General features: G+C 36.7%; 1 protein-coding gene across 2 annotated transcripts in view; it reads right to left on the reverse strand.

Moving 5' to 3' along the window:
* Positions 1-2,130: 2,130 nt before the first annotated feature.
* Positions 2,131-16,154, reverse strand: part of FAM114A2 (family with sequence similarity 114 member A2) — a 43,351-nt gene continuing 29,327 nt past the window's right edge. For both annotated transcript variants that reach the window (XM_081230934.1, XM_081230935.1), the window contains exons 12-14: positions 15,022-15,094; positions 5,953-6,006; positions 2,131-3,465 (exon numbers count right to left, since the gene is read on the reverse strand). In XM_081230934.1, the coding sequence (XP_081087060.1) occupies positions 3,364-3,465; positions 5,953-6,006; positions 15,022-15,094 (229 nt within the window). In that variant the 3' untranslated portion in view covers positions 2,131-3,363. The remainder of the gene's footprint in view (positions 3,466-5,952; positions 6,007-15,021; positions 15,095-16,154) is intronic.

The following is a 16,154-nucleotide window of genomic DNA, read 5'->3' on the forward strand; positions in this document are numbered from 1 at the left end:
TTCAACATTCATGTGTGAGGGTGAAGTGATCAGTCACTGCAGCCTTTCTTTACCTTTAGCCTAAAGGACATGTTAGTTCAGACAATATTCTGATTTATAAAAAAATTTCCCTGAAGAGTTGATTGGGGAAGTGATAGACATGAAGGGACTTTGGGATTTGGCCAGATGATGTAATGACAAGAAAGGATGTAATAACAAGGGTCACAAGTAAAACAGGGAGGAACGAGTGACTGGTTGGTGCGTGAGGAACAGGTTGCAGTTGAAAAGTGACACTAAGGGCAAGTTTTCAAAATTCTCCTCATGTATTAGCCAGAGAACTTGATAACACATTAATTAAGAGGTTTGTTATTTTTAGAATTTCCTAATTTCTCAAATGCTTCATTCTAAATCATTTATGAAAATGAGCTTCAAATTATAAAGACATAATAAACAATTTCAACCTTTGACGTTTATGAAGAAATATCATGCTTATTGAGAGCCCACTGTGGGTACAATTTTATCTGGGTTTTTCCAACCTGAAGAGTATACTCGCCTTTAAATTCAGAAAACATCTAAAAGTGTAGAAAAATGTCTATTTCTCAACTGATGACATCAATAGCAACTACTTATAAAACATCTACTCCCTGAAATAGGTCTTTATATAAAAACAAATTCAAAAGAGAGGGTCCTCATTCAAGCAGAGGAACCCACAAAATCTTGTTTCCTGATTGTAGGACTGGAAAATTTACATGTGCGCATCAGCCCTGATTTCAGATTTGTGGTAATGCCACCGATATGAATTACAAATTCACATTTCAGAGACCTGTCAATCTAGGCGTCTATACCTTAAAAAAAAAAAAAAAAAAAAAAAAGAACAACCTATCAAAATCAAGTAAGGAAAAAATAGCTTGTCCTTAACATGTTTCCAAGGTACTGTATAAAGGAAAAAGGAACAAGAATTAGTTCATGGAAATTTCTATTTCTTTTAGATCAAATTAATAAAGTCTCTTTTAATCACAGCCTTTAAAGATCCCAATAGTAGGAAGAGAAACACTTAATCCAGTAATAACTGAACATTTAACCTATCAAGGTGTTAAGTGAATTGGGAAGGGGAGGTAGCACATACTATGACACAGCAGTAAATCTTAAGTACCAAAAAATTTAAAGGAAGTAGCACCAAAAGAGTAGGTATCATCAAGAAACTACATCATGTACTCACCCCAAATGGAATAATGAAGTATGCACCATCCAAAAACCATCACCATAATCCAACAGGTTCCAATGAGTCCCCTGAATCTACCTATTCCACCTATCAATGAATGTTTATGCTCTTATTCCCCTAACTCTACTGAATCAAAGGACTTTCATTCCTTTTCATTATATTCTAGGTGAACGGTAGGCAACTGTTACTCAGAATTCATTGGTCCTTTCATCATTTCATTGGTGGTCTCCTAAATCCACTAAAACACATGTGAGTGGGTGGGCAAAGCTGATGAGAGGGATGAGAAAGAAGAGGCAGTGACTCACAATGGCCTTTTCTAAGGTCTAATCTAAAACAGGTGAAACTGAGGGCTGCAATCTGGACAGGCATAAAAAGTCACTGTTCTATCCCCCACATCTATACCCCTCTTCTTAAAAGAAAAACCTTAGATGTGTTTCCAGATAAAAGAGTAAAAACTGCAAACTGCCCTTATATAAGAATCTGAACAGGTAGTAGGTAGTGTGGCCAGTTTCTAAACCTTGCTCAAGAAATACCACCCTCAGGGATCCAGGTTCAGACACAGCAACTGGGCCTGAGGCACAAATTAGGGCTGGGGACACCCGCTTTACTTACCACAACCGTTTTTCTGCAATTACAGAATTACTCACTTCGGGAAGGGTTAAATGTTTCTATAAAAAGAAATATTCAAAAACTTTTCTCATCATGTTAGAACAGAATATAAGCAGAGTAACATTTTAGTGATGTTAGTGTATCTTTTTAGACCAAATCTACTTATTTTCCTCCTTGCTAACAAACTGCCCCCTACCCCAAATAAGGTGATCACATAGAAATAGTCTTGATATCAACCTGTTATAGGTTCGTTTTGCTATTTCTGTGGTCTGAGAAGATATCAGGGCTCTACACTTGCAAAAGTAAATAAAAGGATCAACTGACACGATTATTATATTTTATTTAAAGGTTTTAAAAGATAAGGGGCAGAGCTCACAAAAGTTACCTGAATCATTAAAAACCACAAAGTTGGAGAACTTTTTTTTAAAAGAGTGGATACCAAAATAGCTTTCAGGAAGAAGATAACCTATAAGTCTTTTAGATTGTTGAAGAAAGCAAAAGAAGGCTTAAGATATGAAAGATAAAAGTTGTATTTATAAACATGCTAAAGAATACATTAAAAGAAACAAAAAAGAATGAGGAAAAATAAACTGTCTTAATCCTGTTATACATGAACATCATTTCTATGGGACTCTACAGTCCACTTCAACAATATTCAAACAACAAAATCCCCATCATTGAAAGAGCTTCAACACTCCTTTGGAGTTGGCTATTACAGAATTTATCCTGCATATAAGGTATGCATGAAAAACATCCTGGAAACTCAGAATATCAGCAAACATGAAACTGTTTCTCTAAATTGCATTTATTGGTTGTGAATCCCGTAAAGAGGGGTCAATTACAACTTGAAGCTTGTCATCTTGCGGTGGGAAAGCAATTTGAAGCCAAAGGGCACTTTGCTATAGTTCATTCATGTGGCTCTAAGTATATTCTATAAGCTTCCCCTCAATGCCAAATATCTACTGAGAATTAAAGAAGAGATGAAACTTTCTAACCAATTCCAAGAATTCACATAATAAAGGGTAATCATTAAAGAGTTTATATATACTCGGTTTCCTTAAAGCCATAGATTTTATTATAGAGAGGAGAAAGAAAATGGCATTAATAGATCAAGCACATGAATTACAGAATATTGAATTCCTTTTCCTCTTGCTTAACAACCAATTACATCCATGGACTGCAAAATTACAGCCACTGCAAAATTTTTAGTGTTTTGCATCTTGTTAAAGAAAGACCAATATTTTTGCCTGAGTGTCCCCTTAACCTTATGAGCTATTATTTTTTAACTTTCTATAAAATTTCTTTTCAAATAATTTATTAATTATAACAACTGGGAAGAGCAGTGTGAGGACCTGAATACTTCAGCCAAGCACTGAAGGCAACAAACTTCCTTAAACCTGCTCTCCTGCCTGGATTTTATATACTAAAATAACCTTTCTCCCTCACTTCTCCAGGGGTACCCAGAAAAGAGTGGCATTTCTTGGCCAACACAAGTCTCAGGTAGAATCTTCTCTGTTCTTCAGTGTCCTGACAAAGGCCTCTGGACCTGTAGCTCATGCCTCTGGTAATTCAGTCTTGTTCTCAATAAGAGAGATCTCCAGCACAGGTAAAAGTAGCTGAAAGGCATCCTGAATGTAGGAAGCACTGTTTGATGCCTGTAACGATAAGGATTGAAAAATAAGAAAAAGAAAATATTGCAGTCACTTAAAAGAGAAAATATAAGACAACAAAAAATAAATTAATTTTTACAATCTAACTGAATCTGTAGCCTGGCAAATAAGAATACATATTTAACCATTTCACTAAACTTATAGGGGAAAGAATGACCTAGCTCTTAAAACGATATGAGAGCACCAATAAAGAATGTCACCATTTTTGTCCAGCTTGCCCATTAGAATGATAGCCATTCTTTGGCATCTTGCTCAAATTCGGCATTCAAAGCTTATTTATTCCTTGATTGAATGGGTAGATCCTGTCACAGCATTTTAGTCAATTACTCAGAGGATTTCAGAAGGCTATGAATCCTACATCAATAGGATTTCTAGTCTATTGTGATTGTTCTTCTTCCATGGACTCAAAATAATCAGTGAACATGTGACAGGTGCTCACAAAGATAAAGAAGGAATACTGCTTTTAAAGATGATAAAGTACAGATATGTTTCTGTCTACTACAAGAGACATATGAAAAACTTGGAATCATTATGCTCAGAGTTTCCCAGACTTCATTTATATCTGACAAGTTCTGACTTTCCAGAAGAATAAGAGTTCATTACATTAAAAAAAATGTATAATTTCAAGGACAAGAGTGTTTCAAATCTGTAAGCAAGACCAACCAACTCAGAAAAACAAAAGGGTATCCATATCAAGTGAGTTTACCTTTTTTTGATTTATCAATGGCAAGAACCCCTATTTAAACTTCAGTGTGACGTTTGATACCAAATTTGGCAGCCAAAAGAGACCTCACAGCACATCTGGTTAAATCTCTTATTTTGTACATAAAGATAACAAGATTGCCAAAAAGGTAAACGCCTGGTCCATGGTCATAGTGCAAATCAGGGGAGACCTAGGACAGGACTGGGCTCCTGGTTTGCAAACTTCTTTCATCTCTACAACTCTGCCATCTACTAAATCATAAACATATTTTTTTTAATTGCTTAAGTGATCAGAATAATTTGCCTGACTACTAAAGGAAAACTATGCAGTTAAGGAATGAAAGGCATTTCTTCATTGGTAATTTTAAAAGAATCTAAAACTAAAGAAGTAACACTCCAGTGGCAAAAATATTTTTTTTGATTCATATTTAAAACCTAACTGATTATCAAATATATTTTCTCCCCTCAGACTTAGATAAATATGTTTTAAACAAATCATCAAACATCTGAATTTTTGCACAATTAATTTACAAGATAGAGTTCTTTTTATCTTTCACTTTTTCTGCATTCTGTGGTTTTCTCTTTTTATTAATATAAATTTATTTATTTATTTTTAGCTGTGTTGGGTCTTCATTGCTGTGCGCGGGCTTTCTCTAGTTGCGGTGAGCAGGGGCTACTCTTCATTACGGTGTGCAGGCTTCTCATTGCGGTGGCTTTTCTTGTTGTGGAACATGGGCTCTAGGCATGCAGGTTTCAGTAGCTGCGGCACACAGGCTCAGTAGTTGTGGCTCGCGGACTCTAGAGCTCAGCTCAGTAATTGTGGCACACGGGCTTATTATTTGCTCTGCTTCCCGGACCAGGGCTCAAACCCATGTCCCCTGCATTAGACCAGGGATCAGACCTGTGTCCCCTGCATTGCTTGCATTTTTTTTTTTTTTTTTTTTTTTTTTGCGGTACACGGGCCTCTCACTGCTGTGGCCTCTCCCGTTGCGGAGCACAGGCTCTGGATGTGCAGGCTCAGCGGCCATGGCTCACGGGCCCAGCCCCTCCGCAGCATGTGGGATCTTCCCGGACCGGGGCACGAACCCGTGTCCCCTGCATCGGCAGGCGGACTCTCAACCACTGCGCCACCAGGGAAGCCCTGTGTCCCCTGCATTGGCAGGTGGATTCTTAACCACTGTACCACCAAGGAAGTCCCAAGATAGAGTTCTTAAATCATGGAATCCAGAAAGCATCATACATGGCAGCAATATAATCCATCCATGGACTTAAACCACCTACCTTCTTAAATCTAATGAACTGACACAGATTATGTAAACACAGGTAGCTTTTTGACATAATAAAGCAAATTTCTGGGCAAGAAAATGACAAAGTGTTTTGTTTTCTTTTGTTTTGTTTTGTAACTAATCTCCTCTGCATAAACCTTAGCCCTTTAAGGAGCAGTGCTAGCCTATTTGTAATTTTCAGCACATCATGTTTACTAGCTAGTCTCCAGAAGATGTTTCATTAATGAGAATTGTCCATTAATTACAAAGGGGTAGTACTAAGTAATGACAGCCTACCACTTCTTCCACTGCACTTTACCTGGCACCTGCATCTTTATGGTTTGTAATTAATGAACAGAAAATATGATAAAATATACACCATTTTGGTCATATCTGCATCAACACGGCTAAACTAGTGAAAAAAACAAAAAATAAAAACTTAAAGAGTTATTAATACATAATGCCCTAGAAATTAGAGACTTAAAAAACAATTAGTACTACTAACCTCTAGAAATACTGCAGTGATTAACGGATTAAGGACATCTGCCTTTTCCTTGACCTAGAACAAAGGATAATGTGTTAATCGAGCATAGCATATTAAAAAAACAATAGGTAAAATACGATGATTGGTTCAAGATGGCGGAGTAGAAGGCCATGCTCTCACTCCCTCTTGCGAGAGCACCGAATCACAACTAACTGCTGAATAATCATCAGGAAGACAGGAAGACAGGAAGACACTGGAACTCACCAAAAAAGACACCCCACATCCAAAGACAAAGGAGAAGCCACAATGAGACAGCAGGAGGGGCACAATCACAATAAAATCAAATCCCATAACTGCTGGGTGGGTGACTCACAAACCAGAGAACATGTAACCACAGAAGTCCACCCACTGGAGTGAAGGTTCTGAGCCTCACGTCAGGCTTCCCAACCTGGTAGTCCAGCAACGGGAAGAGAAATTCCTAGAGAATCACACTTTGAAGGCTAGCGGGATTTGATTGCAGGACTCCGACAGGACTGGGGGAAATAGAGACTGCACTCCTGGAGGGCAGACACAAAGTAGTGTGCACATCAGGACCCAGGGGAAGGAGCAGTGACCCCATAGGAGACTGAACCAGACCTACCTGCTAGTGTTGGGAGGGTCTCCTGCAGAGAAGGGGGTGGCTGTGTCTCACTGTGAGGACAAAGACACTGGCAGCAGAAGTTCTGGGAAGTACTCCTTGGTGTGAGCCCTCCCAGAGCCCGCCATTAGCCCCACCAAAGAGCCCGGGCAGGCTCCAGTGTTGGGTCGCCTCAGGCCAAACAACCAACAGGGAGGGAACCCAGCCCCACCCATCAGCAGACAAGTGGATGAAAGTTTTACTGAGCTCTTCTCTTCCCACCAGAGTAACAGCCAGCTCTACCCACCACCAGTCCCTCCAATCAAGAAACTTGCACAAGCCTCTTAGATAGCCTCATCCACCAGAGGGCAGACAGCAGAAGCAAGAAGAACTACTATCCTGCAGCCTGTGGAACAAAAACCACATTCACAGAAAGATAGACAAGATGAAAAGTCAGAGGGCTATGTACCAGATGAAGGAAAAAGATAAAACGCCAGAAGAACAACTAAATGAAGTGGAGATAGGCACCCTTCCAGAAAAAGAATTCAGAATAATGATAGTGAAGATAATCCAGGACCTCGGAAAAAGAATGGAGGCAAAGATACAGAAGATGTAAGAAATGTTTAACAGAGACCTAGAAGAATTAAAGAACAAACAAACAGAGGTGAACAATATAATAACTGAAATGAAAAATAAACTAGAAGGAATCAATAGCAGAATAACTGAGGCAGAAAAACGGATAAGTGACCAGGAAGACAGAATGGTGGAATTCACTGCTGCGGAACAGAATAAAGAAAAAACAATGAAAAGGAATGAAGACAGCCTAAGAGACCTCTGGGACAACATTAAAAGCAACAACACTCACATTATAGGGGTCCCAGAAGGAGAAGAGAGAGAGAAAGGATCCAAGAAAATATTTTAAGAGATTATAGTTGAAAACTTCCCTAACACGGGAAAGGAAATAGCCACCCAAGTCCAGGAAGCGCAGAGAGTCCCATACAGGTTAAATCCAAGGAGAAACACGCCGAGACACATAATAATCAAATGGGCAAAAAATAAAGACAAAGAAAAATTATTGAAAGCAGCAAGAGAAAAACAACAAATAACAAACAAGGGAACTCCCATAAGGTTAACAGCTGATTTCTCAGCAGAAACTCTATAAGCCAGAAGGGAGTGGCATGATATATTTAAAGTGATGAAAGGGAAGAACCTACAACCAAGATTACTCTACCCGGCAAAGATCTCACTCAGATTTGGTGGAGAAATCAAAAGCTTTACAGACAAGCAAAAGCTAAGAGAATTCAGCACCACCAAACCAGCTCTACAACAAATGCTAAAGGAACTTCTCTAAGTGGGAAACACAAGAGAAGAAAAGGACTTACAAAAACAAACCCAAAACAATTAAGAAAATGGTAATAGGAACATACATAGCGATAATTACCTTAAATGTGTGGATGGATTAAATGCTCCAACCAAAAGACACAGGCTCGTTGAATGGATAAAAAAACAAGACCCATCTATATGCTGTCTACAAGAGACCCACTTCAGACCTAGGGACACATACAGACTGAAAGTGAGGGGATGGAAAAAGATATTCCATGCAAATGGAAATCAAAAGAAAGCTGGAGTAGCAATACTCATATCAGATAAAATAGACTTTAAAATAAAGAATGTTACAAGAGACAAGGAAGGACACTACATAATGATCAAGGGATCAATCCAAGAAGAAGATATAACAATTATAAATATATATGCACCCAACACAGGAGCACCTCAATACATAAGGCAACTGCTAACAGCTATAAAAGAGGAAATCAACAGTGACACAGTAATAGTGGGGGACTTTTAACACCTCACTTACACCAATGGACAGATCATCCAAACAGAAAATTAATAAAGAAACACAGCTTTAAATGATACAAGAGACCAAATAGATTTAATTGATATTTATAGGACATTCATTCCTAAAACAGCAGATTACACTTTCTTCTTAAGTGCGAATGGAACACTCTCCAGGATAGATCACATCTTGGGTCAGAAATCAAGCCTCAGTAAATTTAAGAAAATTGAAATCATATCAAGCATCTTTTCTGACCACAATGCTATGAGATTAGAAATCAATTACAGGGAAAAAAAACATAAAAAACACAAACACATGGAGCCTGAATAATACGTTACTAAATAACGAAGAGATCACTGGAGAAATCAAAGAGGAAATCAAAAAATACCTAGAGACAAATGACAATGAAAACATGACAATCCAAAACCTATGGGATGCAGCAAAAGCAGTTCTAAGAGGGGCGTTTACAGCAATACAAGCCTACCTCAAGAAACAAGAAAAATCTCAAGTAAATAATCTAAACTTACACCTAAAGGAATTAGAGAAAGAAGAACAAACAAAAGCCAAAGTTAGCAGAAGGGAAGAAATCATAAAGGTCAGAGCAGAAATAAATGAAATAGAAACAAAGAAAACAAGAGCAAAGATCAATAAAACTAAAAGCTGTTTCTTTGAGAAGATAAACAAAATTGATAAACATTAGCCAGACTCATCAAGATAAAGAGGGAGAGGACTCAAACCAATAAACTTAGAAATGAAAAAGGAGAAGTTACAACAGACAGCACAGAAATACAAAACACCCTAAGAGACTACAAGCAACTCTATGCCAATAAAACGGACAACCTGGAAGAAATGGACAAATTCTTAGAAAGGTATAACCTTCCAAGACTGAACTAGGAGGAAATAGAAAATATGAACAGACCAATCACAAGTAATGAAATTGAAACTGTGATTAAAAATCTTCCAACAAACAGAAGTCCAGAACCAGATGGCTTCACAGGTGAATTCTATCAAACATTTAGAGAAGAGCTAACACCCATCCTTCTCAAACTCTTCCAAAAAATTGCAGAGGAAGGAACACTCCCAAACTCATTCTATGAGGCCACCATCACCCTGATACCAAAACCAGACAAAGATACTACAAAAAAAGAAAATTATAGACCAATATCACTGATGAATATAGATGCAAAAATCCTCAACAAAATACTAGCAAACAGAATCCAACAGCACATTAAAAAGATCATACACCATGATCAAGTGGGATTTATCCCAGGGATGCAAGGATTCTTCAATAAATGTAAATCAATCAATGCAATACACTATATTAACAAACTGAAGAATAAAAACCATATGATCACCTCAATAGATGCAGAAAAAGCTTTTCACAAAATTCAACACCCATTTATGACAAAAAATCTCCAGAAAGCGAGCATAGAGGAAACCTACTTCAACATAATAAAGGTCATATATGACAAACCAACAGCAAACATCATTCTCAATGGTGAAAAACTGAAAGCATTTCCTCTAAGATCAGGAACAAGACAAGGATGTCCACTCTCACCACTCTTACTCAACATAGTTTTGGAAGTCCTAGCCACGGCAATCAGAGAAGAAAAAGAAATAAAAGGAATATAAATTGGAAAAGAAGAAGTAAAACTGTCACTGTTTGCAGATGATGTGATACTATGGTCTATAGTATAGAGAATCTATAGAGAATCCTAAAGATGCCACCAGAAAACTACTAGAGCTAATCAATGAATTTGGTAAAGTTGCAGGATACAAAATTAATGCACAGAAATCTCTTGCATTTCTATACACTAATGATGAAAAATCTGAAAGAAAATTAAGGAAACACTCCCATTTACCACTGCAACAAAAAGAATAAAATACCTAGGAATAAACCTACCTAGGGAGACAAAAGACCTGTATGCAGAAAACACAAAAGACCTGTATGCAGAAAAGTATAGGACACTGATGAAAGAAATTAAAGATGATACAAACAGATGGAGAGGTATACCATGTTCTTGGACTGGAAGAATCAATATTGTGAAAATGCCTATACCACCCAAAACAATCTACAGATTCAATGCAATCCCTATCAAATTAGCAATGGCATTTTTTACAGAAGTAGAACAAAAAATCTTAAAATTTGTATGGAGACACAAAAGACCCCAAATAGCCAAAGCAGTCTTGAGGGAAAAAAATCAGAGCTGGGGGTATCAGACTCCCTGACTTCAGACTATACTACAAAGCTACAGGAATCAAGACTATATGGTACTGGCACAAAAACAGAAATATAGATCAATGGAACAGGATAGAAAGCCCAGAGATAAACCCATGCACCTATGGTCAACTAATCTATGACAAAGGAGGCAAGGATATACAATCGAGAAAAGACAGTCTCTTCAATAAGTGGTGCTGGGAAAACTGGACAGCTACATGTAAAAGAATGAAATTAGAACACTCCTTAAACACCATACACAAAAACAAACTCAAAATGGATTAGAGACCTAAATGTAAGACCGGACACTATAAAACTTAGAGGAAAACATAGGAAGTACACTCTTTGACATAAATCACAGCAAGATCTTTTTTGATCCACCTCCTAGAGTAATGGAAATAAAAACAAAAATAAACAAATGGGACCTAATGAAACTTAAAAGCTTTTGCAAAGAAAACTACAAACAAGAAGAAAAGACAGCCCTCAGAATGGGAGAAAATATTTGCAAATGAATCAATGGACAAAGGATTAATCTCCCAAATATATAAACAGCTCATGTAGGTCAATATTAAAAAAAAAAACCCAATCCAAAAATGGACAGAAGACCTAAATAGACATTTCTCCAAAGAAGACATACAGATAGCGAAGAAGCACATGAAAAGCTGCTCAATATCACTGATTATTAGAGAAATGCAAATCAAAACTACAATGAGGTATCACCTCATACCAGTTAGAATGGGCATCATCAGAAAATCTACAAACAACAAATGCTAGAGGGTGTGGAGAAAAGGGAACCCTCTTGCCCTGTTGGTGGGAATGTAAATTGATACAGCCACTATGCAGAACAGGATGGAGGTTCCTTAAAAAACTAAAAATAGAATTACCATATGACCCAGCAATCCCACTACTGGGCATATACCCAGGAAAACCATAATTCAAAAAGAGTCATGCACCCCAATGTTCACTGCAGCACTATTTACAATAGCCAGGTCATGGAAGCAACCTAAATGCCCATCGACAGATGAATGGATAAAGAAGATGTGGTATATATATATATACAATGGAATAATACTCAACCATAAAAAGGAACGAAATTGGGTCATTTGTAGAGATGTGGATGAATCTAGAGACTGTCATACAGAGTGAAGTAAGTCAGAAAGAGTAAAACAAATACCGTATATTAACGCATATATGTGGAACCTAGAAAAATGGTACAGATGAACCGGTTTGTAGGGCAGAAATTGAGACACAGATGTAGAGAACAAACGTATGGACACCAAGGGGGGAAAGAGGTGGGGGGTGGGGGGTGGAGGGTGGGGGGTGGTGTGATGAACTGGGAGATTGGGATTGACATATATACACTAATATGTATAAAATGGGTAACTAATAAGAACCTGCTGTATAAAAAAATAAGTTAAATAGAATTCAAAAATTCAGAAATAAATAAAGTATGATCCCACTTTGAAATACACCGACACATACCCAAATATAAATATAAGCATAGACAAAGTCTGGATCAGACTCAGGAAGGGTTTTAAATTTCCTTCTTTATTTCCTTCTATCCAAATTGAGAGTGTATGCCTTTGTAGTTTTTACTAACTTTAAAGAGTATTTTGGAAGGGAGATAGAAATGGTATATTTGACCACAAAAACTTTAGAGAAATTTAAAAACAAAATATACAGATATGAAACATGTGCTCAAAATATTCAACTTGTTTTTAAGATGGGCTGTTTGGAAAATGTGGAAACAAATAATGCAAATTTAATACTTGCATGTGTTAGCACCTTAGAGTTGACTTGCTGGGTTAAAGTTTCTTTATGAAACACATGGAAAACTTTAGCCTCAGAAGATTAACTTCAGGAAACCCAGAAGCTCTTTTAAAGAAAATACTAAGAGGAAAAGAGAAGCTATGTCACAGAATTATCCCTTATAGGAAAAATCTAAACTCAAAGTGAGAAGAATTAATTTGGGCCATGCTCTTAACTAAAATAAATTTAAGGGCCCAGAATAACTTTGCTGCCACACTGACCCTTACACCCTTAACTACAAGCTGATGTTTTTTAATTGAGGTATAATTGACATACAACACTATACTAATTGCATATGTACAACCTAATGATTTGCTATCTGCATACATGCTAAAATGATGATAAGACCAGTCAACATCCATCACTATAGTGAAATAATTTTTTTTCTCATGATGACAACTTTTAAGATCTACTCTCTTAGCAACTTTCAAATATGCAATACAGTATTATTAACTATAGGTATCATGCCGTACATGACATCCCCAATGCTGTACATGCTGTACATTATTTATTTTATAACTGGAAGTTTGTACCTTTTGATCCCCTTCACCCATTTCACCCAGCCCCCACCCTTTGCCTCTGGCAACCACTTATCTGTTCTCTGTATGTATGAGTTTGGTGTACTACAAAGTGATTTTTATCTGTCCATTTAAAATGCCCTTGATTTTATGCCAATTCATGATTACTGATGTCTGAATCGTCTTCCATAGTTCACACACCTTCAGTAAATTTTTACAATTCCTTAAAACAAGACAAAAAAACTTTTGCTTTAATTACAACTCTCCTACTGGCTGGCAACTACAAAATATGAGAGTTGCCATAGTCTAAGTAAGGCACTGCCCCTTAAAACTAGGATCCAACTTTGGGACTTTTATCTTATCAAGGTCTACATTCTCAGTACAGGTCTCGAGAGAGAGCAGCACAAAATATACTGAAGACTGTATAAAAAAAAAACAACAAGTTGCAAAATTCAGTTAGACATAGACAAAATGATCCTAAAATTCATATGGAAATGCATAGGGCCCCAAATAGACAAAAAAATCTTGAAAAAGAAGAACAAAGTTGGAAGACGTACACTTCTTGATTTCAAAACTTACTACAAAGCTACAGAAATCAAGACAGTATGGCACTGGCATAGGATACCACAGATCAATGAAACTGAAATAAGAGCCCAGAAACAAACCCCTATGACTATGGTCAATTGATTTTAGACAAAAAGGGCCAAGACAATTCAACAAGGGGAAACTTTTCAACAAATGGTGCTGGGACAACTGGATATCCACATGCAAAAAAGAAATGTTGGGCCCCTACCTCATACCATACACAAAAATTAACTCAAAATATATAATAGATGTAAACATAAGAACTGCAACATAAAACTCTTAGAAAAAAACATGAGTAAATCCTCATGATCTTGGGTGAGGCAATGATTCTTTAGATACAATACCAAAAGAACAAGTGATAAAAGAGAATATTGACAAGTTGGACTGTATCACTATTCACTATCAAGAAAGTGAAAGGACCGCCCATGGACTGGGAGAAAATATGTGCATATCATATATCTGGTAAGGAACTTGTATCCAGAGAAAATAAAGAACTTCTATAACTCAATAATAAATAGTAAATAATAAAAAGACAAATAATTAAAATCAGAATAAATAATAAAATAAACAACCCAATTTATAAAATAATAATAAAAAGACAACCCAATTTAAAAATAGGCAAAAGACTAGAAGAGACATTTCTCTAAAGAAGACATACAAATGGCTAACAGGCACATGAAAAGATGCTCAACATCATCAGCCATCAGGGAAATACAAATAAAACCCATAATGAGATAACACTTCATACCTACTAGGTCTGGTAAAATTTTAAAAAACAAAAACAAAAACACAAAAACAGACAATAGCAAGTGTCAACAAGGATGTGGAGAAACTGGAACTCTCATACATTGCTGGCAGGGATGTAAAATGGTGCAACTACTTTGGAAAACAGTCTGACAGTTCCTTAATGGTCCGTATTACCCATATGACCCAGAAATTCCACTCCTAGCTATCCACCCAAGAGAAATAAAAACATACATGCATGCTCATAGTAACGTTATTCATTACAACCAAAAAGAGTGAACAATCCAAATGTCTATCAACTGATGAATAGATAAATGTGGTATATATCCATATGATAGAATGTTATTAGGTAATAAAAGGAAATACTGATACAATGTGGATGAACGTCAAAAACATTATGCTAAGTGAAAGAAACCAGACACAAAATACCATAATATTGTATGATCCCATTTATATTAGATGTCCAGAATAGGCAAATCTATAGACAGAAAGTAGGTTAGTGTTGCTTAAGGCTAGAAGAATGTGGAGGGGAAGGGAATGGTAAGTGACTGCCAATGGTATGAGGTTTTCTGGGAGATGATGAAAATGATCTAAAATTAGATTTTGGTGACTGTTGCATGGCTCTGTAAATATATTAAAAACCATTGAAACGTACACTTAAATGGGAAAAATTTTATGATATGTAAACTATATCTTAATAAAGCTGTTCTAAAAACAAAACAAAACAAACATTAGCCCAATAAAAATCATGAATTCTTACCCCAGCAGTTGTTAAGCAGGTGGTGAACTCTTTAGACAGAGAGGACAACTCTTTACACAACACAACTGTCATCCTAGGAAACAAGGGAAAAAAGGAGAAACAGGTCCTAGGTCCCCATATATGTTCAAACAGGTCCTAGGTCCCCATATATGTTCAACTACATATATGGGGACCCATGTTATAGGAAGAGAAGGTTCAGTCTTTAGAGAAATACTTTTCTACAAAATTCTCTAGAAAATACTATGCTTTCAAATTAAATCAAAGGAAATAACTAAGATACATTTTAAGGAGACAAGGTCGTACTTAAAAGATCCTACATTCCATTTAGAAATATAGTTAAATTAAATATTTATTCATTCATTTGACAAATACTTACTGAAAGGCTCCTATGTACCAGGTACTTCTGAGCACTGGGGATATATTAGTAAACAAGCAAAGCACCAGTTTTCATGAATACTAACTTACTTGCTGATTGACAGGGATACTATAAATATAGAAAGAGATGGATGTTTGTATATGGTGGATGTATGTATATGTAAAACTGGTTTACTTCGCTGCACACCTGAAACTAGCACAACATTGTAAATCAACTATACACCAATAAAAATTTAAAAAACAAACAAAAAAACACACAATGAGATATCATCTCACACCTGTCAGAATGGCTATCAACAAAAAGAACACAAATAACAAATGTTGGTGAGGATATGGAATAAAGGGGACCCTTGTACACTGTTGGTGGGAATGTAAATTGGTGCAGCCACTGCGAAAAGCAGTATGGAGGTTTCTCAAAAAACTAAAAATAGAACTACCATATGACGCAGGAATTCCACTCCTGGGTATATGTCAAAAAAACAAAAACACTAATTCGAAAAGATACATGCGCTCCAATGTTCACAGCAGCATTATTCACAATCGCCATGGAAGTAACCTATGTTACTTCCATGGAAGTAACCTAAGTGTCCATCAACAGATGAATGGATAAAGAAGATGTGGTATATATACACAATGGAAAGTATTGTGTTCTCAGCCATAAAAGAGAATGAAAGTTTGCCATCTGCAGCAACATGGATGGACTTGGAGGGCACTTATGCTAAGTGAAATAAGTCAGACAGAGAAAGACAAATACTGTA

This window comes from Mesoplodon bidens, assembly GCF_964165515.1.
Source record: "Mesoplodon bidens genome assembly, chromosome: 4".
In the NCBI taxonomy this organism is placed as follows: Eukaryota; Metazoa; Chordata; class Mammalia; order Artiodactyla; family Ziphiidae; genus Mesoplodon; species Mesoplodon bidens.